This window comes from Sander vitreus, chromosome 8, assembly GCF_031162955.1.
Source record: "Sander vitreus isolate 19-12246 chromosome 8, sanVit1, whole genome shotgun sequence".
Classification (NCBI taxonomy): Eukaryota; Metazoa; Chordata; class Actinopteri; order Perciformes; family Percidae; genus Sander; species Sander vitreus.
In genome coordinates this window covers 16290269-16317440 of record NC_135862.1, presented here as the reverse complement: position 1 = coordinate 16317440, position 27172 = coordinate 16290269, and the positions used below count along the sequence as shown (strand labels likewise).

The 27172-nt window shown below is 40.1% G+C and overlaps 1 protein-coding gene across 2 annotated transcripts in view; it reads right to left on the bottom strand.

Annotated features, from left to right (window-relative positions):
* eps8l2 (EPS8 signaling adaptor L2) overlaps positions 1 to 24291 on the bottom strand; it is a 31449-nt gene extending 7158 nt beyond the window's left edge. Inside the window, exons 1-17 of one of the 2 annotated variants that reach the window (XM_078257109.1) lie at positions 24027 to 24291; positions 19228 to 19278; positions 18717 to 18763; positions 13872 to 13936; positions 11666 to 11827; positions 9689 to 9838; positions 8399 to 8478; positions 8072 to 8181; positions 7904 to 7974; positions 7681 to 7807; positions 6107 to 6195; positions 5930 to 6004; positions 4409 to 4557; positions 996 to 1164; positions 875 to 909; positions 672 to 777; positions 358 to 477 (exon numbers count right to left, since the gene is read on the bottom strand). In XM_078257109.1, the coding sequence (XP_078113235.1) occupies positions 358 to 477; positions 672 to 777; positions 875 to 909; positions 996 to 1164; positions 4409 to 4557; positions 5930 to 6004; positions 6107 to 6195; positions 7681 to 7807; positions 7904 to 7974; positions 8072 to 8181; positions 8399 to 8478; positions 9689 to 9838; positions 11666 to 11827; positions 13872 to 13936; positions 18717 to 18763; positions 19228 to 19262 (1590 nt within the window). In that variant the 5' untranslated portion in view covers positions 19263 to 19278; positions 24027 to 24291. Of the gene's footprint in view, positions 1 to 357; positions 478 to 671; positions 778 to 874; positions 910 to 995; positions 1165 to 4408; positions 4558 to 5929; positions 6005 to 6106; positions 6196 to 7680; positions 7808 to 7903; positions 7975 to 8071; positions 8182 to 8398; positions 8479 to 9688; positions 9839 to 11665; positions 11828 to 13871; positions 13937 to 18716; positions 18825 to 19227; positions 19279 to 24026 lie in introns of those variants that run through there. The other variant, XM_078257108.1, reaches the window with a different exon arrangement.
* Between the last annotated feature and the right edge of the window lie 2881 nt (positions 24292 to 27172).

Here is a 27172-nt window from a genome sequence, read left to right as displayed (position 1 = left end):
ACATGATACAAAAAGCTGGAAAAAGTCTATTCAAAACACAACATGTCAAATGGCTGCATTGTATTCTGGTCTACTGAGTCTACTAAAGCAGACAAACTCGAAACTTAATACTGCAGCTAAACTTAGAGTTAATGTTTTATGTGTAGCTGCTGGAAACATTTCCCGTGGGAATGCTAAAAATACACCACAGCCACAAAATAGCCAATGCCAAGTGTGAGTTTTTCACAATGCTATCAGAAAAAAAGGTGTTTAAGTGAATATTTTCCTTTAAGAGATCATACATACACTGCCAAAGTTTTTGGGTGTTTATCAAAGAATGTAATGTTAATGCACTGCATGTATAGTACAGCAGATCACCTGGTTGTAGACGGCTTCTGGCTCCTCGATCTTTATAACGTCCAGCATGTTAAATGGGACGTAGCCGGCCTGACCGCTGCGATTCCGCAGTTTCCACCACTGTTTGTCATCCTCTATCACCTGCAAGTAGCAGACACAATCATATTTAGAAAAGTTGAGATGTTTAACTTCACAGAAGGTCAATTTACGTTTTTCTAGCCTTGGGTTTGCATCATCCCTGCCATATGCTACAATGTACATCTGCATTTGGTTTAAATTAAAAATTGCGTGTCAATCTTCACATCAAAGGCAACATAATTTGACCTAGTTTTTACCTCGAGGATTTCGTCCTGCAGCACTGACAGCTCGTTGGCATTCCGTGCAACAAAGTGGTAGCGAATTTTGGCATATTTGCGGGTGGGGGGCATCCCATTGTGAGACCTGTTAAGACACATGGTATCCTCTCATCACAGTTTGACATGTTTTTTGTGAGTAAAAGAGACAAAGTGTAAAGTGTGTGAGGGACTTCATTACTTACCCATTTGACGAGTTTGAGGAATGAGTTCCATAATACTAAAAAAGCAGACAGATTGTTACATTTTCAGGATTGGGACCTTCAATGGTTGGTACATTCACAGGCTAACAAACAAAATCCTTACGTCTTCAGTTGAGTGTTTTCTGTAATCGGGGCTGATGGGAGAGCCCGGTGGCCCAGTGGGTCCCTCTGTTTCCCATGGGGCCGTCCTGAAGAACTCCGCCGGCGGCTCCCAGCCATTCCGAAACTTTGGGTGATAAGGAGGAGCGCACTGATCCCTGGGCCACTCCGCTCTGCAGGAGGAAGAGGAGGGACAAGATGGTCATAGGGGACCTTTAAGCTGCACATCTGTACAGACACAGCCAGCATGAATAAGAGACACTATACCTGTCCGCCGTAATATTCGTTCACTCTCGCCTTCTTCTCTGGCGTCATGTACTTTATCAACCCTCCCTCCATCTGACTCTTTCTTACTCATGCCTCCCAATGCTGCCACAGACACTCTCCTCTCTACTCTATCCTCCTCTCTTGACTCTCTCTGCCCTCTTACTTCACAGCAGGCTCGCAAGTCCTCCCCAGCTCCGTGGTTATCTGATTCAGCGCGTGCTGAAAGATCAACTATACGGGCAGCAGAAAGGAAATGGCGGAAATCTAAACACCCAGATGATCTGCTTACCTATCAGTCTCTTCCTTCCTCCTTTGCTGCCTTTATTTCAGCAGCAAAAAGCTCTTTTTATCAAACCAAAATTGAATCTTCTTTCTCCAACCCCAAAAAACTTTTTTCCATCTTCTCTAACCTCCTAGATTCCCCCACTCCACCTCTTCCCTCCTCCCTCCTACCAACCCACTTTGTCAACTACTTTGTAAAAAAGATAGATGACATGCGCTCTTCATTCTCCACCACACTTCCTGAAATCACCTTACCATCCATCACATCCAGTACTCTTTCCTCTTTTACCCCTCTATCTCCAAATCAAATTCTTACTTTGATTACCTCCGCCCACCCAACCACCTGCCCCCTTGATCCTATCCCTTCTTATCTTCGCCAGTCTATTGCTCCTGACCTTCTTCCTTTCCTCACTCATCTCATTAACATCTTGTCAACTGGCTGTTTCCCCGACGCCCTCAAAGAGGCAAGAGTGACCCCACCACTCAAAAAACCAACACTCTACTCGTCTGAAGTAAATAACTACAGACCCGTCTCCCTTCTTCCATTTCTTTCCAAAACTCTTGAGCGTGCCATTTATAATCAACACTCTACCTATCTCCACCAGAACAACCTTCTTGATTCCCACCAGTCTGGCTTCAAGGCTGGCCACTCAACAGAAACTGCCCTCCTTGCCGTCACTGAGCAGCTTCACATCGCTAGAGCAGCCTCTCTCTCCTCCATCGTCATCCTTCTGGACCTTTCTGCTTCATTTGACACAGTGAACCACCTGATCCTCATTTCGACACTCCAGGATCTGGGTGTCTTGGGCTCTGCGCTCTCTTTGCTCAAATCTTACCTAGCAGACCGAACCTACCGGGTAACTTGGAGAGGATCTACCTCAGAACCTTGCCCACTCAAAACTGGGGTTCCTCAGGGATCAGTCCTGGGTCCCCTCCTCTTCTCTCTGTACACCAACTCATTCTGTCATTCAGTCGCACAGCTTTTCTTATCACAGCTACACAGATGACACCCAACTAATTCTCTCCTTTCCGGAGTCTGAAACTCAAGTAGCAGCACATATCTCGGCCTGTCTGACTTATATCTCTTCTTGGATGTCCACACACCATCTGAAACTCAACCTTGACAAGACTGACCTCCTTTTCCTTCCAGGGAAAGGCTACCCAGGACCTGACTATAACAATTGACAACTCTGTGGAAGTCCCCACCCAGACTGCTAGAAACCTGGGTGTGACACTTGACGACCAACTAACCTTCACTGCCAACATTGCTGCAACTACCCGATGTACCGTGTAGATACATGCTGCATAACATCAGAAGAATACGTCCCCTTCTAACTCAGAAGGCGGCTCAGGTTCTGGTTCAGGCTCTAGTCATCTCACGTCTAGACTACTGCAACTCCCTGCTGATTGGCCTGCCTGCATGTGCCGTCCAGCCCCTACAGCTCATTCAGAACGCAGCAGCTCGACTTGTCTTCAACCTCCCCAAGTTCTCTCACACTACACCGCTCCTCCGCTCTCTTCACTGGTTACCAATTGCTGCCCGCATCCGCTTCAAGACACTAGTACTTGCATACAGGGCCACGAACGGATCAGCCCCAGCATACATCCAGGACATTGCCAAACCCTATACCCCAACCCACCTGCTCCACTCTGCATCAGCCAACCTGCTTGCTGCCCCCTCACAGCGAGGGAGAACTAATCACTCAACGAAATCCCGACTGTTTGCTGTCCTGGCTCCTAAATGGTGGAATGAGCTCCCTATTGACATCAGGATGGCCAAAAGCCTATGCATCTTCCGCCGAAGGCTAAAAACTAGGGCTGTCAAAATAACTGTCAAAGTTATTTTTTTTTACTTTTAATTTTGATTAATTAATCTGAGAAAAAATAACACGTTAAAAAAAATAATGCAGATTAATCCATTCCATATTGACGTTTAACCCGGAGCCGTTCTAGCCACTATTCGACTGTAAAATGAAGGAGGAAGACAAGAATGTGCTGCCTGGATCATTGATTGGAACATTTACTTCTTGTACTTGGAACATAAATCTTCTTCCTGAATAGGGTTGGCTACCGAAATCTGGTGCCACTGATATGTCTGCGCTTCTCTCAGATGCTCTGAAACAGACGATACAGGCAACACAAACACCACTGCACGTGATGCTAGTTAACACTATACTCGACAGCAGCTAACGTTAGCCTACCGCTAGCTAGTAGCTGGATTAAACACGGTTAAAATGCTGACAGCTAACGCTAAACGGTGTAAAGTTTGACTGTGTTTTACTGTAGAGGATTCCAACACCGGGATGTAACAATCTGCAACTGCCATTGTCGGAAAAACAACACAGACGGTGCATTCAATGAAACTGGTAAACTACAGTCTCGTGGTGCAGTCAAAGTTATTGTTAAATGTCCTTTTCCCATCTGGTTGTTGTTTTTGTCATTCAACAGCAATTTATTAGTGAAATAAGTTATTGTTATACATTATTATTAAATCATTTTATATATATATATATATATATATATATATATATCTTGATGCTGTAATTTCATATGGCTCTTTGTAGCATTACCTATTTAAAGCTAATGTACTTGCACTTACTACTTGTTGTCTGGAGTTTGCACCTTCAAGGTTGAACACACATAATTGTAAGTCGCTTTGGATAAAAGCATCAGCTAAATGACATGTGATGTAATGTAATGAATAATGCACCCATGTCTAAGTGTCCTTGGACAAGTTACTGAACCCCCGATTGCTCCCGATGGTCAGGACAGCACCTTGCATGGCAGCTCAGACTGTGTGTGTGAATGAGAGGCAAATTGTAAAGTGCTTCGGATAAAAGTGTTATATAAATGCAGTCATTTATGTACCTGGGTTTGGTCCATCCATCCCCCAGCAGCTCAAAGATGGTCATCTCTTTGGGGCTGAGGTGTCCCCGCAGGAAGTCAACAGTGTCTTTGGAAAGGTGAGGAGAGATTACTGAACGCACCAGTTCAGGACTCCCACAGCTCTGCAGCACCTGTGGACGCAATCACAAGTTTACTGGTCGACTGCTTATTAACCATGTATTAGAAATCAAAGACATTTTTTCTGTATACTGTATATATTACTGGTACCAAAACTTTTCTTTTTTTAAATACCTTGGTTCAAAAAATATTTAAAATGTTTTTCTACAAAACCTTTTTTTCCATTCATGAAAGTATGCCAAAAGTCTAAATGCATCTGTGTTAATGTTGTCTAAACACAAGCAGCAGCTCAAGAACTTTGCCTAAACTATATAAAACAAGGTGAATCAGGACTGTCAAGGCTCATGTACACCTTCAATATCTTTTGGACGGGTGCGTAGTAGGAAATGCCCATAGGTGAGAAAAAATAAAATTCCTGCACACTGTCCTATTTACTTGCAATATACTTTTATTTAGAAATACAACTTGTCAGTTGATGTTACCCTGAGATCTACCAATAGCCTGATAACATTATTATTTGGGATATTATTTTGACTTTAGCTGTATTGTTTGGTGTTTATATATATACACACTGATATGGTTGCTGTCCATTCTATATAGTGAAATGTCCATTTGTTTGTTGTGTGAAGTGCCTTCTAATAGGCTAAGTGTACACTGGCTGTGGTACGGATAGTTCATGGTCCCTAATCTGTCTCACCATAGGAGGCGTTGTCTATATCTGTTTGGACACTCAGGGGCCAGTTTCGATAATTAAGTTTTAAGTTCTATACTCAATGCTTGGGACACATTTTGGCCAATCCTCAAAAAATATTGAGGTTTGATATCCAGCCCTAGTATTTACTGAAGGAATTTAAGTAAAAAATAAATTTTTGCTGTTTTATCTTAAGGTGCTTGGTTGCTTTCAGAAGGCATAGTGGGGGCCACACTTTGAACACACTCCGGCTTTATCTTGACCTTATCAAGCAAATCCAACGTGTCCAGAGGTTATTGCACCAGATTAACTGGCAGAGCCTAATCACAGCTCTGTGTTTCTATCCAGCAGTGTCAAAAGGTGTGGCTGAACACTGTGTAAGTGTGGCTGCACCTCAGTCAGAGCTGAAAGCCATGTCGCTCCAGTCAGGTGAGAGTTTAACAGAGTAGCAGTGGGTGTGGTGCCAGAAAAAATAAAAAAATAAGAGGAATGTCTGACGGCGACAATGCAAACTCTAAACTGCTTTGATTCTGTGCATTTTTAAAAGCTCAGAGCATTTTTGTCAGATATGCCTGTGGGCTCAGTCAACATTGAGGGTATCCAATGACATGGAGAACTTATTTAGCATGAATTTATACAGTTGACATTCAGAAAAATCAGCATGTGTTCAGGATGATCATTTATATAAACCTATTTGACATCAAACACACACTGAACAGATTTTTAGCTCTTACCAGCTCCAGAGGGCCGAAGAGAAAATGAACCAGCTCAGACGCACTTGGATTCTGTATGTGCTTCTTCAGTTTAGCCTGCAGGGGGCACCATAAAAGATACACAGTGAGAAAGTAATGAAGAGAGGACAACTGATCAAGGTGATGAAGGAGGAGAGGTTAGGAGCTGTGATATCTCACCAAGAGGTTGAGGGCCAGCTTCAGTTTCTGCAGGCTATCGATGAACTCTGCTTCAGAGGGGGGCTTGGCCCGCAGGGTCAGCATGCCCTCTGTAAACAACCAGAGCAACAATGACCACACACAGACTCCAGAGTTACCAGCTCCCCACAGAGACATAGTACAGACAGGATGCAGGTTTCACTTTCTGGCCACGGTTCAAAGAAATGTTTTTTTCCCAGTGAAAAAGAGGTTAGGAGTATAATAATGGTTAGTTAATAAACAGCTTTGACCAGAGAGTAAAAGCCCAACAAAGAATGTGCTACATCAGGGTTTCTCAACTTGTGACCCAAAAGGTCCCAAAATTCTCACAACCCACAGAGCAGAGTCATATTATGTACATTTGACTGTAGTGTCCTTTTAAAGTGTATTTTCAGGGGTATGGAAGTTTGAAATTACATAAAGGTTATGATATATCGGACCTACTGATTTAATCAGTAGGTACACATCAGTAGGTGTACAAAGGGTTCGTACAGCTTTTTAAGCGTAAAATTCAAGCATTTTTAAGGTACCTAAACCAAACATTTCCAGGCTCTTGAAGCCTTTGTCATCACATCTAAATTATTACTGTAAATGCGAGTGCGAAAAATAAAGTTTACCAAATTCCTTTACCCACAGCAATCAATGTTAATTTTACCAGCTGTTCATATTAACATTGATCGTATGTTTAGGTTGGTATGAGACGCCAGAAAACAACAAGCAAATATGATGACGAGATTGTTTAATTTCAAATATTAAAAGATTTTTGGTTCACAAAAGTGATTGTGTAGATGAAACCCTGTATACACGATATATTTTAAAAACATAGCAACCCTACATGTAGGATTCTGACCCAAAAGTTGAGAAACTTTCTCTAGATAGAGAATACATCATTTTCAGCACATCTGTCTGTGTAGTCAAGGACAACGCATATATGTGTTACTTATTACCAAATGATGTGTGGAAAAGTAACACGTTCTATATGCGAGTGCACCTGACCACGCTGCAGAAGGAACGAGGGGTGTTGATGTAAAAACACAGCATCATACCGCTGCCAGTGTTGGGTGGTAAAACATTACTCAGCCACATTTTACAGTAATATTATTACTTTGCACTAGGGGAACCAGCTGCTATTACACTTTCAGTCCATAAATAAGATGACACTTTTGCTTTCAAATCCAGCAAAGATGCAAATAGTTTCAACTCATCTAATCTACATCTCATGTCAGTTTTCATTCAACATTTAACTGAATTTTGCTTCCTTTTGTTATTACCAATATTTTGACTTGACACTTATAATTATACATTAAAATCACCAAAATGCCAGAAATACACCAGATCAGCACTCATAGGTAGTGATTAAGAAGTAATAATATTACCTCAGTTATGATAATTGAGTAATGTATCACATACTTAACAGAACCTTGAACTGGCCACTGCTATCACACATGACAGTCCCAGGCCGGAGGACACAAAAAGACATAAGCATGGCGACGTGAGCAATATGAACATATTGTCACTGCATTCGTGCCACCACATCAGAAGAAAGGGAGACAGACCTGCTGGTCCTTTCTTCTTATTCTTCTTACTCTTGTTGCGCTGGTTGAGCTGAGAAAAGGCCTCTGCTGCCTTTTGCAGCCGCGCCACAAAGATCTCTATGTCATCCAAGGCACAATTGAGGATTTGCTGAGGGAGACAAATCCTGGGGTTTAGCATGAAGAATATAGCATTAGGAGACTGTGTAATGTGATGGCAGGTGTCAGTATGGATAAAATCACTCACTACATCCTTTTCAATGCGCTGGGCCAGCTTTTCATGTGACTCAGTGTCATTTTGTCCGGAGGCTCGTCGATCTAACGCAAAAAATCTCATGTAAATGCAACTATTGAATCAAATGTGAGCTTTGCATGTGACAAGGGCTTTCTTTTGAGTGCATGAGTGTATTCTCACCCTGTGTGTTCGTGGCTGCTACACGTCCCTTCGCAGCAGGTGAGGGGCCCTTAGAGGCCGAGGGAGGGAGAATGGTTTCTCTGTGACGCTTCATTTTCTCCTGATTCACCCTGGAGGAAATGGAGGAGGCATCGAGACCTTCAGCACCCTAACATCAAGTTAGCTAACTTCTAATCAGAGGTCAGTGTCACCTCCTTCAATGTGTATTTGACTGCAATTATACTGTATGTGTGTGTGTGTGTGTGTGTGTGTGTGTGTGTGTGTGTGTGTGTGTGTGTGTGTGTGTGTGTGTGTGTGTGTGTGTGTGTGTGGCAGAATTGTTCTCACTTCAGAGTCTGAAGCCTCATTTTCTTTCCATGCTTGTTGTCTCCAATGGCACTGTCTATATCTGCATGAATCATCTCAGCCTAAAGATAGTAAGGAGAAACACACAGAATCAAACTAAATATATATGTATATATGCACGTTTAAGGCTGACGGCAGTTTCACTGGCAGCCATAGTAACCGATCCAGGGCCTAGATCAAATTGCAATATTGCCATGTCAATGTCAAATTGAATGCTTAAAGCTTATTTCTCATTACAAACTGACAATAATATCTATTTCATGATGGATTCAACATATTCTAAACAGGTCAAAGTGATCAATTAAATACTATATTTAGAAATGCTATTGGCATGCATGGTGAGAATTCTATTTCCTATTTCTGATATGCTGTCATCTGGATTTCGAGTCTACAACCAAAGGCAATGGAGTTACGTATAATCCATTCTTTTTATCTATGATAATCTATGCCTAAAAGCTGTGGCTGCTGCAAAACTGTAGCTTTGGTTTTGTGAAGCCGTTCCTATGGACATCAGAGAGGTCAGCAGTGTGAACCTACAAACTTGCATTGACATTTTGTATGTTGTTTTAGTGCGTAGTTTGTCCATTTGTTTGTTTATAATGACTTGTGATGCAAACTGTGATGCTCACTCTACAAAAGTGTGAAATAAATAAACTTAACTGACTTACTATATGTACATATTTACATACAGCAAAACGGTGATGACATTAAATACATCAGTGTATCACATAACATTTTAGCTTTTCTCCAAAAACCACATATTTAGTATTTTGAAGATGCTTTCTTATTCTTTCTTCACATTACATTACAGAAGCATCAGAGTTTTGATAGATAAGAAACTCCACTTTCTTTTATACTCTTTCAAAGAAAACAAAAGTATATTTGTGATAATCCAAAAGTTGTTATATTCACCCAGGTCAGTGTTTATGAGCCCAATATGATGATCAACAGCTTCCCTCAACCAAGTATTTCTTTTAACTTACTAGAAGTGATTATGAACTATAAAGAGGTACTGTCTTTGCAGTGAGTTATAATATTACATCATTTCAGGGATAGATCCTTCCTTGAGCAAATATCTCTGAACAAGGCTGCAAAGAATGTAAAAGGAAACACACAAGCACACTGCCACCAATGGCACTGAAATCTGACCTGGCGCGCCAACAAAAGCAGCTTGGATTTACAAATGACATAAAACACAAAGCCAGCCAATCATGCGCGGACAATAAAGGATGCAAACTGAGCCAAGCCTGCAACATTGAAACTGAGACTCACATCCACCTCATCACAGTGGAAGAAGTGTATGTCGGGTTTGTGTTGCTCCTTGTCCTGACACACCAGCAGCAGCACGGAGGGGTAACGTGTCTGATTCAGGACTGACTGACTCATGTGGATCGTGGGAAGAGGGAAGTTCTCCAACTCTTCCTGCAGAAGCACAACAGAGGAGTAGTTAGAGGGGAAAAGGTGGAGAGAAAGAGCAAGATACTATCTGAGTAGGCAAAGTCCTCACTAAGATAAAACAGTACTACAAATAGTCCTCTAAAAGTAATGAGAAGATGAGTGATGAGAAGATGAATACCACTCTCATATCTGCACAGCAAATATGAAGCTACCACATGCAGCTGGTTAGCTTAGCTTAGCACAAAGACTGGAAACAGCTTGCCTGGCTCTGTCCAACAGTAACAAATGCTCAGAGCACCTAAAACGCAATAATTAACACTAATTATATATTGTTTGTTTGATTATTATGAAAGCCGAAGTGTCAAAATGAAAATGTGTTGTTTTACGTGGAGTTTTGTGTGATTTTGTTATCTTCAGACAAAGTCAGGCCAACTGTTCCCTTTGCTTCCAGTCATTATGCTAAGCTAAGCTTACCATCTCCTGGCTCAAGATTCATATTGAACATACAGAAATTAGAGTGGTATCAGTCTTCTCATCTTACTTTCAGCAAAAAAGCAAATCTCCCAAAATGTCAAACTATTCCTTTCAAAGGCTGTTCAATGTGTGATGGACATAATCAGAATCATGTCGGACATTAGGACAAATCTAAAACAATCGTTTATTATTTCATTGCACTGTATGACATTTAATTAAAACCTAAAAAGGCACCTGAGAAACAGACAGAAAAAAAAAGGTCAATATTGATGCACAGAAGACCAATATGTCCTGACTTTTAGCTCCAAAAACACTGGATCCAACAATTCCCATGATGCATCTTCAAAGCATCTTTTATCAGACACTGAGGGCCAGATGTACGTACAATTTGCAAATTGTAGCGCCATGGCCAACCTGCAGAAAGCGCACGCTGTGATACTTCAGCTTACGTCGTATTTACCAAACCTGCAGTTCAGCGGGTAATCAGCGCCTTTCTCTGCCCACTATACCGTAAATTGCGCTGTAGCAAAGCATTAAGTACTTGTGCTATGATACGGCTGAGTGCAGACTGCGATATTCCCACTGCTGATGCTATGACTGTTTGAAATTATCCTGATGCCAATATTTGTAATGTAGCGAGGAGTTAGCAACTGCTGGAATGGAATGTGAACACTGAGTCGGAGATTCAATGTCATCTTTGATTTCTTCCATTAACTGTAATATTGCATGGCTGCTTAATCTGTAACGCTTAATGATTTCGTGTTCACTCAACTGAAAAAGTGTGATCCTTCAGCTCGTCTCCTTGGCCTATGTCTTCGTCTTGCTCGGATTACTGCTGCCATTTCACCAGGAGGCTTGCGAGGAAACCCGTTTGCGGCTGGTTTACACCTGCTTTTAAGAGGCGGAGAATTTTCACCGCAAAAAGAGGCGCGCTGTCACGGACGGTTTTTGTACACGTTTTATGTACCGCGGAATACATAATTAGGCGCACTTTACTTTCCCCTTGACCCTCCCGTGAATGCATATGCATGACATGGAAAAGCGCAATTTGCCATTTTCAGCTCCCGCGACAAGCAGTATGCTCTTTTACCTCAGTGCGGCCTGTTTGTACATACCTCGCCATGCTTTTACGCGCGAAACAAATACGCCTGAAGTGGGTGCAAAAGTGTTAGTACATCTGACCCTCACTGCCTAGTTAAATGCTCACGTCTTTCAAACTCCATGCCCCCACTCTCTAATGCAGGTTTTCTGCATGTGCTGTACAGTTTGTGATGCTGTTAATCAAAAACACAAGTCAGTGACTGTATATGTGACACTTATTGCATGTAAACATAATCCGATGATGTGCATGATGTGTGGACACATGTCGAGCCATACCTGTGTGTCACAGTCCAGCAGCCTGACCGCCTTGTCGGTGACCTGCAGAAGCATCTCCTGGGTCCAGATTTTGTCTTTTGAGTCCAGAAGGGCCAGTTTCCGGATGGCATCATCCACTGTGGTGATGGACTCTGTCGTGTCCATAATGAATGTGGAGAGATGCTGAGGAGAAAACAGTGAGTTTGTAAATGAAGGATAAGATTTTTGGCTGTGAGGGGACTATAACCGGGTGTGAACTGAAAGCAACGGCTGTTTGGAAGTTAGGAAAGGTATGCTTTGGAAAGTTAAAGGACGTAATTTGAAACACACATTATTATTTCTAGTTAACTGGCTCTATTAAAGTAATAGTTTGACATGTTGGGAAATGTACTTGTTCGCTTTTTTGCAAAGAGTTAGATGTGAACAATGATACCAAGCCAGTTAGCTTAGCTTAGCATAAAGACTGGAAACTACTTCCACGGCTCTCTCTGCATGCAGCTGCTGCCAGCGTGGCAGTTATCTGTGATTACCTGCCCATGTGTTATAATGGGGAGGCACTTAGAGAAATCCTATCTGAAAGGACACAGGACATAGTTCAACACCATCCCTGACCTAAAGCACATCTCTGACTCAATCTTCCCAACACCAGCTCCCCAATGCTGCAATCCTGATTGCTTTATTATGAAAGTCCTGTAAATGACACGTAATCAAGAGATTGTGTCAGGTTTTATCTCTTGCCAATAGAACAATTCATCACGACATTTAGAGTTACTTCTATCTTGTTTTCCCATGAGCTGAGGTTCAATGACCATTTTTAAATTATATATCTGTATATTTGTAGACCTCATTTGAGAGTTTATTTCCTTTTTTAAGCCTTAAGAAATTCAACCTGCCAAAGACAATCATGGTGCACCGCTACACCGCCATCACTGAGTCCATACTCACCTCCTTTATCACCATCTGGTACGCTGCTGCCACCGCCAAGGACCACCAAAACCTCATGCCACAAAAACAGTTTCTTCCCGACTGCAATGGGCCTCATTAAAAAGGCCCAGACCGCCACTGACAGACTCTGACCGACTCTTAACCCCCCCAACTAGCACATATCCTGGACATTTATCCCTGACCATTGTGCATGCATATATATATATATATATATATATATATATATATATATATATATATATATATATATAGTGTGAACTTTTGCACATACATATTAATATTTTTGTACACCCTGCACAAAACTGTACAGCTTTCTTTTCCTTTCTAAAACAGTTATATTGTACATATTTGTTATAATGTCTTTTATATATTTTTTGTTTCCATATTTCTATTCTATATTTTATGTTTTGACTGTTGCAGTACTTTGCTCCATGTTTATTGTTTTTTTTCCCATTTTCATATGTTTATTGTATATGCATCAAACACGCCAAGGCAAATTCCATGCAAGTGAAAACTTAATTTAGCAATAAATCTTATTCTGATTCTGATTTTTGTATTTTTGGCAGTTTACAGTAAAGGAGACAGGAAACGTTGAGGAAATGCGAGAGGAATGACTTGGAACAAAGATAGATTTAATCTGGAGACGTAATGCATATGGGGTTTAAAACTACTGGGTTTCCAGAACTAGATCTAGGTTTCCAATCTTAGTTGCTAATTTTTATACCTTTCTTTAAAATTCGCTATCTATTCTATTTTTATTGAGTTCATTTTATGTTTTCTTCGATGTCTTTATTTATCATCCCAGTCGCAAGGCAGGTGAACAGGTACCAAATGCACTAGCAACAATAGTAATAATAATAATAATATAATAATAATAATAATAATACAGTACATTATATGAAAAAGTGAATAAAACATTTCAATAATACAGAATGATGATAGTGCAAGGTTTAGGAAACCGCAAATGTCCAGGATCACTTATAGTCAGATTTTCTATTAATAAAACTATTAAATATTGACTTCTTTTTCTTTTTTTTACATTCATGAATACTAAAACGATTTTAAACTTTTATAATAAGTAAAGGTAAAGTGTGTTGAAGTACCCTGATCCGTTTACCACCCAGCCTCCTTTATAACACCATTGAATAAATATGTAGTGGTTGAGTTTCAAATCTTTTGCCAAGTTTTGTATTTCTAAAACATTTTTTAAATATAGGAATGGTCAAAATTACAACACACAACTTAATTTTTTTTAGAGCAATACAAACAGAGCAGATCTTACCTCAACATGATACTGCGATGTCTCATGCATGATATAATTAGAGTTGGAGTATTTTTTCCTCTGTTCTGTTGATAAGAAAACAAAGATAGTTGAAGTGAAAAACTGACAATCCACCAAGTCCTGCCTTCGATCTTACTGTATATACAACTATGTAAACAGCCTGCAGTGACACTGACCTAAACTCCACATGTTGCACGTTTCAGCAGAGTGAACAAATGAAACGAAACAAAACACTAGTGCGTGAGCTAAAAAGACCAGCAGAGCAATAAGGAAGTGACAAGAAAACATACTACGTTTGTTTTTATGGTTCAACTCTGGACTTCACAGTAAACAATACTGTTAGATATTCACATAAATATTGTATGGATAATAAGGTGATAGTTTTAGACACGACAGCATCATTCACAGTATAATTTGCAATAGTGCAGTAAAAACCACAGCGGCTTGTGATATTACATCTTTTAACACAATTGTGTGTCCAAAACTGTCCTGCCAGAAGGCAAGTAAAATAAAAAATACCTATCTGAGAAGTTAATTATTAAATCTCATATAAAAGAGTTGTGTGACTTGATTGACAGGCTGGCATCTCGCTTTATCAGGGGCACCAATTAGACTCACAGATTTACTGCACGGTCAAAGATCAGTGATGCAACTTCTCAACAGCACTATGATCACTTCCTCATCAGTGGCACAGTATTGTAAATTGTCACGCATAACCTTCTAGTTGGTAAAAATGCTATGAAGTTGAAATGCTTTCATTTTTTTTTTAAAACAAACCTAAGGCAGGTGAGAGTACCGTAAATAGCGACATGTGGTATGTAAATTATTTTTTGTCAGTGCTACCAGTGATTTTTAACAGAGAGATTAAAACAATGTCACCACGCAAATCCACACAATAACGATCCACTCCAGACATGTTTTAAGACATGACATACTCTGCTCTGAATAACAATGTGTGTCTGGTCACAAAACTAATAAACTATCTACACACTCTAAAAAACAAATCTACTCCTTCTCCCTCATTTAAACATCTAGAATAATCTACACAACATTTATACATCATCACATATTAAGTTGATTAGCAAACAGTTTGTTATTTACACATCCGGCAGTTACAGAGCAACATTATCATTCATTTGGAGTTGTGTTTCCATCCACCTGACGAATGTCCAATATTCACTCTCTTTTAGCTCTGAGTTTTGAGGTAAATATTTGGTTCTTTAGCTGCTAAATGCTTCACTGTGTTCACCAGCTAGTCTCTAACTGTGTCTGTCTGCTGTTTAGAGCTGAACTGATAATGCACAGTCTTTTTTCAGAGACTTTTCACTAAAAACAGCTGCCTGCTGCAGCCGAAAACGCTATGAGAGCAGTGAGAGTAAAACAATGAGATGAAACTCACTTAAAGCTCTGTAAAGCTGAGGGGCGCTGCAGATTCAGGTGATAATTCTTTATAGGTTCATCACTATGAGTTGCCTCTTTTACGTTGTAACATTCATTTACACAGTCATTTGATGCACTGATATAAACATTATTGATTAAAGTTGCTTTAAAGTTTGAGGTAGATTGAAACAAGCATTAAATTAACTGAAATGTTTGAAAACCATTACAAGATATAAAAAATCAGATTTAGTTAATGAAGTTCAAATGTGGTGACCTGTTCAAAGTTTGAATGCCATTTGTAAACACTGGAGCTCACTAAATATTTTTTTAAGACACCATTGTTCACTGCACTGCATGTACTGAAAAAGACTTATACAGGCCAATGTTAAATGAGTGAGCCAGTGTGCTCATTGACCTCTTTACCAGGTGAATAGCCTGCAGGTAACAATTACGGTTAAATGAGAGTATGTTCCTATCGACTCCACTGCCAGATCTCATATCAGGTCTCTTTCTGTCCCCAACCCAATAGAGTCAACATTTTGATGCCACTCTGGTTTTCTCTCCATGCAGACATTCAGCCACTTTTCGCTTTATGGTGACTGTGACACAAAAGCTCTGCTGTTTGTATAACACTTAAAATGCCCCTTAAATACATTCCAATATTTTATATCCATTTATTGATGATTCACTGTGACGTAAACATGCTTGATAGAGCTCAGACTCTTCCATGTTCTCAGCACCTCTTTATCCATGCAACCACTGTCCCTGTCCAAATAATACAAGGATGTTTTTGCCATTTTGTCTCAGCTGATTTCTTCCTGGTTGGCTCCCCACAGGTGAAACACAAGCGTCAGGTGTCGCACTGAAAGTCGAGCTCACCCCATGTCTTATTAATGGCCTGACATTTATGCCAATCAATTCACAGCGCTGCAACAGCTTGCAATAAGAGCCACTTAGCAGGCAGATGGGCAGATCCTCAGAGCTCTCCAGAGTCAATGACCAGTGATAAACATGGCTGCTTGGCAGATTATCAAACCAATACATGGCCCTGATCAATCCGATTTAACATGACTGAACCCAAAACCAAGACAGTACATTTGTATGATGAAATGTCATGAAATTGTATTGTATTATTAAAATCCTGTATTGCAACATCTAAAGGCTGAATGACAACTCAAACAATAAGCAATATGGAAGTGTGCTGCTGTGTCCAAAAAATATTTGTCCAAATGTCACCAGAGAGTATTACATCAACACACCTCAGAGTTGTCCCCTCAAAGTAACAAATGAATACAGATTTACATCGCATATTGTTTATAGAGAGTAAAAGGCCAAACACGTACCATTATTTTTTTAAATACAGCCACTCTTAACTCTGCTTTAACAAGATAAATATTAATAGAAATAACACTAGAAGTAGTGGATCTATCACAGACATTCAACTGACTTTCATACATACGCAGACATGATCATGAAAGAAAAACAGCGGTGCAGGAAGAGATCAAAGTTAGAATTTCCACCTGTTAATTAACAACTGTTAACAGTCTCTCAGCCTAAACACATTTTACCTGACAAAGACATGCCACAGAGCGAGAAACTCAAGAAAGCTGCCAGATGGTCTGAAGTCCAGGGAGGATGACTGTAATGTGGCATCTCTCTGCTTTACCCCAAAGCTGCTGATAACGGATCAGGTGGGAGGACCTGTGCATCATTTGCATCAATTGTGTGCTGCTCTGCACAGTGTGAATGACGGGGAGTTTTGCATACGGGAGATTGAGCTGGGACTTTTGCTGTTGTTCCTCTACATGTTTATTCACCAGCAGACCTATATCTATCCAAATATCTCCCACTGTTATGGATGGTGCACAATATTGTCCACTCTCCTGCCTCTCTGGTTCGGCAAGACAGGCATGCTGCTGTCATACTGCAGTGAGAAGGTAGTGGTGACCATCTGCCACACAAGATGACACGAGCCAATAAAAAACACTACAGCCTTGTCACACATACAGTGGGATATTTCACAGAGATCACAGGAGTTGATGCGTCCTGTGGATATTTGGATGACTTATGGCACAAAAATATGTCACAGACAACGAGGTGCACAGTCAGATGCTTTGGGAACATCTTGCACCCCTACAATACCCTCATCTGTCATTGAAGGCCAGACCATTCTATATTTGGAACAGTGCAGCCATGCACGAGAGCAGGTTGTCCTGTCATACCTTAGTTTAGGTTTCTATCTTGGCCTATGATATGCTGCACAATGTTCCTCTATGTCCACAGTGTGGAAGGAGGTGCTGGCAGGAGCCAGTGAGCTAATGTCTGAGGGACACGCAGGGAGAACCAGAGGTGGGTCCGCCTCTTCCTTTCCACTTTTCAATGCGTCTTTTATTCACCTGCAAAACATGGGCTTACCCACCCTGTTCCAACCACACATTAAAAAACAGGCACACCCTGCACACACACACACACACACACACACACACACACACACCCTAGCACCCACACACCCAAGTTTGCAACAGCTAAAATAAAATGTAGTGTCATGCCATACTGAGTTTCACCATAGTCAGTAATATAGCCTGACAATGTAGATGTAAATGGAGTCCTACAATACCACAAACATATCCTTCAATTCAAAGTATGCACAAAAGATTGAAAGTCAGACAACATAAATATACATGTGCACACAATGTGACTACAAAAGTGCAGACAAACCAAAAGCCTGATCCCAGCATGCTATGCAGGCCTGGCACAGAGCTGGAAACTCATGTCCCCTTCAGGAGCCCTGCCTCCCTCCCATGTCCCTCAGTGTCTGACAGAGATGTCAGCAGCCTGAGCACGACAGGGCCCCTCAGCAGGACCTTGGCCCCCTCTTATCACTGTGTGTGTGTGTGTTCAGGGGAGAGCACTGCGATAGTCCTGTGAGGCTGCATCACTGTGCTGCAGAGTCAGGTTGCACGGTTTCCTGACAAAGTCATTTGCGTAGCAAATTGAATATTGTTGTGATTTGAATCAATTACAGGGCTGATCCACACACACAGCTTGACTATTGACATTTTGGAAAGGTATCAAAGGATATATCTAACACAGATGAATTTAAAAATGAGTCTCAAATATACTACTTAATTTAAAATACAATAAAAACAGATGGGTAAATATTACTCCAACAGGAGTAAAACACTATTTTCAGATGCGGATTAATAAACATTTAGTGCACTAGAGATTATTTACAGCAGCAGGACGGTGTCTGTGGGATTAACTCATAATAAACTACAGTGCCATGTTCATTGTAATGAAGTAACATCTCAGTGGTCAAGCTCCTAAATTATAAACTGTAAACAGTCTGTAGTGACTCATGCCACAGAAATAAGGGCAGGCGTAATTACAGGTGAAGGGCATGTAAAGGCAAAGTCTTTAAAATAGGCCGACATTAAAATGAATAGGCCTTCTGCAGTCACTTACCGTATAGGGCCTTGGCACTGATCTTGCTGTCCGATCTGGCCACTCCACTGCAATGACAAGAAGAGGAGACAGGGTTACGCTGCATGCCCTTCATCTTCTCCCCGGCACCTGTGGATGTCAATGTCACAAACCCTCTGAAACTCCCAAACTGTTACTTCTCATGAACGCAAGCCCACAAAATAGAAGCGATATACGGCGAGCAGTCAGCCAGCACTGGATGAGATTAGCCTGAGATTCTGAACATATGGACCAGCCAGGGAGAGAGAGAGTGGAAAAGGGAGAGAGGGGGGAGGGAAAGAGGAGGTGTGTGGGACATGGATAGAGGCTAGAGTCAGCAACCCAGGCAAAGCAAACAATTCTCAATAGAGACGCTCTGTGCCTGAAGTCCCTGACCCACACCACCTTCTGCATACTGGGTTAGTGATTCTCTCACGCCTGCGTGACAGTAACTCAGCATAACACACAGAAAGGTAAATATGTGAGGGGCAGCAGGAATGTGTGTGACACTCACTTGGCTTGCCTCGACGGAGGTCCCAGGACACTCATGATTTAAGTCATCCACCTGAAGAAAGAAACAGAAAATGAAAGAGTGGGTGTTAATGAAAGACTAAGAGAGAGGGAGGTGGCTGGTGGTGGAGGGCAAACATTTTCCACCAAAACAAACATGCATTATTTATCCTTTTAAATGCCTGTTGCATCATTTTTATTTTTACATCATTAAAGTAGTAGGTATGCAAAGTTAAGGCATAATCTACCAACAGCCTGTTCTTCCCCGGGGGAGAGCCAGCTGCTAGGCCTGTACTGCTGGTAGTCAGGGGACTGATCTGGGACAATGGCAGACAGCAGGCTGATATGCACTGTGTAATTAGATCCACTATGTTGATGACTATATCTGTATAGTTGCAATTAATTTATTTGGTTGTGTTTTACACACACTAACTAACTAAGCATGGTGTGCTACATCTAAATCCCGTTAACGGGAGCAGGAAATGAGAGTATGAAACTCTTGCACACCTTTCCCTCTGGGCCTGGAGACTCTGACTTGTCTGTCAAGGCATGTACTGACAAGGTTATGTAACATATATCAGGTTTATAGTTCACTCTATGGCTAAACACACACTATAGTTAACCTAACTGTAGTCTCGCTTTGCCAGACACTCCTCCAAAGCGCGCTGAAGGAGAGTCTGGCTACGCCACACAGGAAAACGTGCTTTGGTTTATTGGCATGTCTTTAAACAAATCTGAATCGTCATGGGCGGTGCTAAACTCCGCACAGAGCCGCAGCAAAATAGTTGTGCGAGAGAAAAAAGATCTGAGGAGCAATTAACCATTGTCCTCATAAATCCACCGAATTTAAAATTCCAACTAGAGATGTTCCGATACCGGTATCGGTATCGGCTCCCATACTGCCTAAAACGCTGGTATCGGTATCGGGAAGTACTGGAGTTTATACACCGATCCGATACCACGTAATAAAGCCTTAAAGAAAATCTACATTAAAGTAGTTTATTTATGTTCTTTTTCCGTTATAACTGACTGTCAAACTGCATAATAAAAGAAAGTTCTGTGGCGTTCATGTTTCACAAAGAGTTTAACTTGAGCCAGACCGATAACAAAGATAGAAATAATATCACATCCATTCAGGGATAGTAGCATACAGCTGTTAAAACATAATAAAATATATGACACACTGGTATCAGATCGGTACTCGGTATCGGCCGATACGCAAGTTCAGGTATTGGAATCAGTATCGGGAAGCAAAAAATGGTATCGGGCCATCTCTAATTTTAACACAAAGAAAGCGGAAGGAAATGGAAAATACATGCATCCGGCAGAATTTCCTGCAGCACCAGAGCAATACCAGAAGTGGAACGCAAAGGATATAGACTAGCCTCACTGTGGACCCTAATGAGCTGTTATACAACAAGGATGCTCTGCTTGGTTTACTTTACAATAATTTATACTCAGTGCAACGTAGGAAGGCTTTTTGCACACCTCTTTTGTCGGGCAGGTGCGTTGGATATGACCGAAACGTTGTATTTTCTAAATAAATAATGCAAAAATGCGAAATGGTCAGTGTGCGGGATTCTTTCTAAGCTCACAATAATTTATACTGCAATAAATATAAACCACTGATACGTGTTCCTACGTTAATGGCTAAAGTAAATTGTATTTACCACCGGAGATCATAATCACCTTTTAACGTTTGTGACTTTTAGACTCCAAGAAGCCATGTATCACTTTAGACAACCCATTCAGTTTGAATGATTAATTGGTGGCGAGAGGTTTGGATCCTGTGTCACCAGCAAGTATTTTAAGTGTTTTGTGAGAATCCAACCTGTAAGATACTGACCATATTTCAGTATAATTTTCTAACCTGTTACCAGTTGTACATGTTATGAGACAGCCATTTCCTCATAACATGCCTTACCTCCTTTCTGAAGTATAGTAGAACTGTTTTTGCATAACTAGCAGCGGTAAACTACATGAGGTAAATACTGTGTATGACAGTTTACAGGCGCGGTCACTCAAGCTTATCTCGCAGCAGATCATAAACATAATCGCCCTCAACAGAGATTCTAATCTGCTCATATCTGCTGAAGCAAAGTGAGGCCAAATCACAACAACAGCTCTAACAGATATTAACCAAAGTCACTGTGTTCCTGCAGACAATGTATGATTTTTTTCAGATACACACATGTAGCTCCATTGCGACCAGTTTAAAGGATTCATCTACAACAAAATCTTACTGAGAAATGCAAATGAGCAAAGAAAACTAATCCTATTTACTTTAGTAAGCCTGCACAAAAGGTAGACTTCCTCTTTGTGTCCTTATCTCTCTGGTCATCATCCCTCTGCACTATTGTTCCCAGCTCTGGCCCGCCGCCAGGTTTCAGGAGGGAGGTGAAGCTGGAGCAGGACAGGCTGGGGTCATGTGTTGTCAACCTTATGGCAAGAGGCCCTCGGCACACCTCTCCTGCACCCTGCCTAAGGTGCTTATTGTTCGATACTGACAACCCTTTATTCAGTTGTAATTGCATGGTATTATTATAACAATAATTGCACAAAAATGAATGTGCAGGACGCTTATCTTAAAGGCTTACTCATAAAGGCAGGTATGTCTTATTCAATTCTGCCCATCACAAAATTATAATATATTTTGATTTCCATATATAATTGGAATGAGGTTAGACAAGTGTTGTCATATTAACAAATCATTTCAGAGCGTAAGAGTAACAATGCTTACTTCAGAGTCCTCATTCAGTCCTTCCTAACACATCTGTCTCATATTTTAAACTTCTGGAATCAGTCTTGTGGTTTGTGTTGTTTATGTCTTCACATATGAACTCTAATTTTGGATTGAAACTCATCTCATCAACTCATCATTTTATCACCTAACATGCTGACAGTTTCAAAAACACACACATAGAAACAGACCGTGAATACCAGGCTTAAGTTACTACAATATAATTGGCTAATGTGAACATATGTTACCCCAGTGAAGTTACATAAGTTAAATAGGGTAAACCCAGATCTATGCTACAAGTGCAATCACTCCAAATGGACTCCGTTTCATTGTTTGTGGGACTGTAATAAAATTAAAGACTTCTGGAAAGAGGTAGCACTAGGTAGAAATAATGTCTGTTAAGCTGCCTCTCCATCCCAAAGTATTTATCCTGGGGTTGTACCCATCTGATCCTAACTTAAAAAAAGAGATAAAAGTACTTATAGATATGTATTTACTGCAAGCCAAACGGTTGATTTCTCTAGCTTGGAAAGATGTGAATAGGCCTAGCATTGGGCGGTGGCTTAGAGAAATGTCTTCTTGCCTAACAATGGAAAGAATAACATATTTTCATGCGGAAGAGAGATATTTATATTGGCTTGTGACACTGTTTGATTGGTTAGATGCTCCAGATATATCCTACAAGAAAGGATCAGACCAAGGTGAAAGGAAATTTTGTTTGTATTTACTCTCTATAAGTTTTGTTTTTATTTTTATTTTTATTCTGTTGCTGTGATTGCTGTCTGTAGTTTGGTTTTTGCTTTTATTGTTTTTCAGGGTTTGTCTACATTTCTGTATGTCTTGGTTAAAATGAAACTCAAAATGAAACCACACACACACACACACACACACACACACACACACACACACACACACACACCTCATAAACAGGTGACATGCATGTCTGACAAAACCAAAGCAGCATCTTTCTTACTGGACATGCGATTCTGCAGTAAGAGTTTATGCTCAGAGAATGTCAAAAACAAAACAACTGATTTTTAGAAGCTTAACAGCACAACTAGACATTTAACACAGTAACAACAGCAAAAAATATGAGCCTACACTGATATGAGCAATCTGGACTTTGCTCCATGCTCTTGAGTAAGCATTTTGTAAGACATAACAGTTGTCTGATTTTATGTATTTCAAGCCATGCAGCCATCTGGCTGAATCACAGTACACTGTTGATGATGTTACGGGTTTATTTAGTGTATACAGGTCTCTGAATCAGGGCACAGAGAACCAGCAGAAGACTAAATCAGGTCAGATTTCACAGATTCTATCCCTATCCGTTCACGTAACATTCATATAACCTTTCTAACACACAGAGAAATAAATGGGTTTTCTCATTTTGTTGTTAATGTGTAGTCATTCCTAAACTTGTTGAACCCAAATGAAAGCACATTTCTCTCACCACAGAGCTAAATGCTGCAATTAAGGCTGAGGGTGACATCAGATTTTAATGTTTGGTAGCAACATATAGTTGTCTGCTCTCTTGCAGCAAGCAGAACCAATACCAAACAGTACAGTATGCGATTACTTCATAGATGAATCCAAGGGCATAACTTTGGGTTCAACATTTGGGGCGTTGAGATCTCCACTTTTGAGCAAAATTTAAATTTTGAGCATATCAAACACTTAATTTCCACTTAATTAAGTGTATCAATATCGTGTCAAACCTGCAGCTTCGATCACAAAACATTAATAATGTGCTGACAATTAGTATAGCCTATACGACACATTTCCTAATATCACAATAAATCATTAATAATACATCATCGCTATAAACAACCAATCTCAACTTTTAAACCAACATGAAGTCATAAAAAAGAGATTACATTAATTACATTAATTATGAAGTTGAACAGCAATTAGTCAACTTCACCTGTTGAGGAAGATCATTGAAAGCTCTAGAACAGTCACTGAGTGGACTTTTTTTGTGGTGAGATGTATCAAGTGGGAGCCATGTTTATAAGAAAGAAAGAAAGAAAGACAGAAAGAAGTAGCCTATCTTAGGAACTCACAGTGGTGGTGTTTTCAAGACGGGATGCTCAATGTGAGAAACTTGGGCGAGACAGCGTCTGAAGCATCAGCCTGCCATCACAGCCCGATCAGGACAGAAACTCCGCAGGAAATTGTCGATATTTGTAACCGCTTGTTTTAAAGTAGAACCGTTAAAATCCCAGACTGTAAACTACACAGTTGCCGTCCAACACAGAGCACAGACGTTTGTTGCCGGTTCCCAGCAGTAACACAGTCGCTGAGGAGAGAAGGCGGGTGCAGGTGAATTATACGTGACTCTGCAGGTAACTCAATCTGAGAGGGGAGGAGCTCCACGGACACTTTACTTACTTACTTTACCGGGGGGCCGGTCGGTCACTGTGAGCTTTTCTCACTCAAATTGCATGCTGGTGATGCAACTCACTCATCTGTTTTATTATACTGCAAAACATAAAAGAACCCACACTGAGCAGCTTTATTTGGAAACAGAGTGAATTTTTCTGGTGTCTAATTACCGCATGGTATCTAATGTACTGTAAATCGTATTAAAAAGTGAAGCAGTGGTTCCAAACCTTATTTATTGAAATTTATTGAAAAGATTTCTGGTACAGGATATACAATCCTCTATCCCAGACTCTAAAAGACACAAAAACAAACTATATATATATATATGTGCATGTATATTACACACATACATGCACATCTATAAAAACACACTAATTTCATAATTGAAGTTTTCTAAAAGTTCATAAATAAATTACATAAATTAATTACATAAATTACTGACAAGCTTTATATGTATACATTACACCTTTTGACAAGCAAAATGCATCCAGCCTATTCTTAAAGGAATTAATAGAAGGGGAACGCACAACTTCTTCTGGAAGGTCATTCCATGATTTTACCGCACGGAGTGTGAAAAAGTTCTTTCTCTTTTCAGACAGGCATGTTCTAGGGTAAAGTTTTAAAGAATTCCCTCGTGTCTCGTACCTATTGTTCCAAAACTGAAAGATAGGCTCAACTGTTACATCATATATTCCCTGTACAAGCTTATACACCTGAATCATATCTCCTCTGTATCTCCTAAATATGAGAGTCGGTAAACTTAATTTCCTCAATCTATCTTCATAAGACTGATATGACTGGAATTAATTTAGTAGCTCTTCTCTGGACCCTTTCAATTTTTTCTACATATTTTAATTTATATGGACACCAGACGGAGCTTGCATATTCAAGGTGAGATCTTACCAGGGATTTGTACAAAGGTAAAACTATATCCTTGCTTAAATTTCGAAAAGTTCTTTTTATTATTGCAATCATAGATGTAGCTTTTTTTTAACTTTTTCAGAAATATGTGTGTGGAATTCAAGTGAACCATCCACCACAACACCTACGTCCCTCTCCTCTTGTACTGGATTAACTACTATATCCCCAACTACATAATTGGCTACAGTGTCATTTTTTTCCCCCCAATATGTAAATGTTTACACTTTTCGGGATTCATCTTTAATAGGCACTGGCCACACCATTTGCCCATGCTACTTAGATCTTCTTGAAGATGGGCTCGGTCTGTGTCACTTGTTATTATTCTGAAAATTTAGTAGTAATAGTATCATCCGCAAAAAGGTAAACATCAGACTGTATCATATCTGGCAGATCGTTTATATACATTACAAGGAGAACAGGGCCCAAGACTGATCCCTGTGGGACCCCAGATGTCACCGGCTTCCAGTCTGAGGCAGCACCATTCACTACCACCTGTTGTTTTCGTTTGTGAAAAAAATCCTGTATTCAATAAATAACTCTGTTGTCTAAACAATAGGATTTTAACTTTGATAGCAGTCTTTTATGAGGAACAGTGTCAAAGGCTTTTTGAAAGTCCAGATATACACAGTCAACTGTCTGTCCTCTAGCCAAGGCTTGTGACCATTTGTCAAGAACTGTGAGTAACTGAAGAGAAGTTGACCGCCCGGATATGAAGCCATATTGTTTACTACTAAATAATTTATTACTTTTCATATGGTTGACTATATATGTCCTTATAAGTTTTTCCATTATCTTGCTAAGAACTGACGTCAAACTAACTGGTCGATAATTTCCAGCTAGAGATTTATTTCCTTTTTTAAAAATTGCACTAATTTGAGCCTCTTTCCAGTCATTTGGTAAAAACTGAATCCTCTAATGATTTGTTAAATAGTACAGTTAGCGGTTCAGCAATATCAATCGCCAGTTTCTTCAAAATCCTAGGATGGATCAAATCCGGTCCAGGGGATTTATATACATTAATTTTCTGTAAAAGCCGTTTTGTATCTTCTACTGTTATTTCAAGATTTTCTGTTTGCTGAACTTCCAACCTTGGTACGTTGGGTATCTGCCCATCAGGCTCTTCAACAAATACTAATAAAATAAGTATTCTGAAAATATATCTGCCTTTTCTTAATCTTGCTCTGTTTTTAAAGAAGTAGTATTATTCTGATTGCAATACAGATCACCCACTGCTGTTTTTATTGTTGTCCTTTAATTTATGTAGTTCCATATAACTTTTGGTTTATGTTTAGATTGCTTGGCTAATTCCTCTTCATATTTTCGCTTTAAATTTTGCGTTCTCATCCTCACAAGATCAGGAATTTCCGATAAGCCTGCTGTATTTGTTTTTTTACTTCATAATGCCTTCCTTCCCAGGTTATTTTTCTCTTTGATTTTTGTTTTTGTAATGTCATCTAATGGAAAGGATTTTTTTACTCATTTTAACAAGAGGTTCAAATTTCTCCTCTATTTCCTTCAACTCAGACTTTATTAGTACCCATTTTTTATTAACATCATAATTAGATACATGTGATATCCAATCAAAAATTCTCTAATTCCCTACGTGCTTCATCATAATTGGCCTTATTGTAGTTCCTTCTTATGGGTACGTTATTTAACATTTGTGTATAACAAATTACCTTAAACAACAGGACACAATGATCACTTTTGCCTAAAGGGCTTAGATATTGAGTATCATCTATCATATGTTCCTCATTTGTTATAATAAGATCCAATACATGTGGTGTATCACCACCTCGCCACCTTGTTGGCTCTAAAACATGTTGGAACAACCATACATTTTGAATACAATTCAAGAACCTATTATCTAATGTTATGGGGTTATTTTCCTTCACTTCTAATA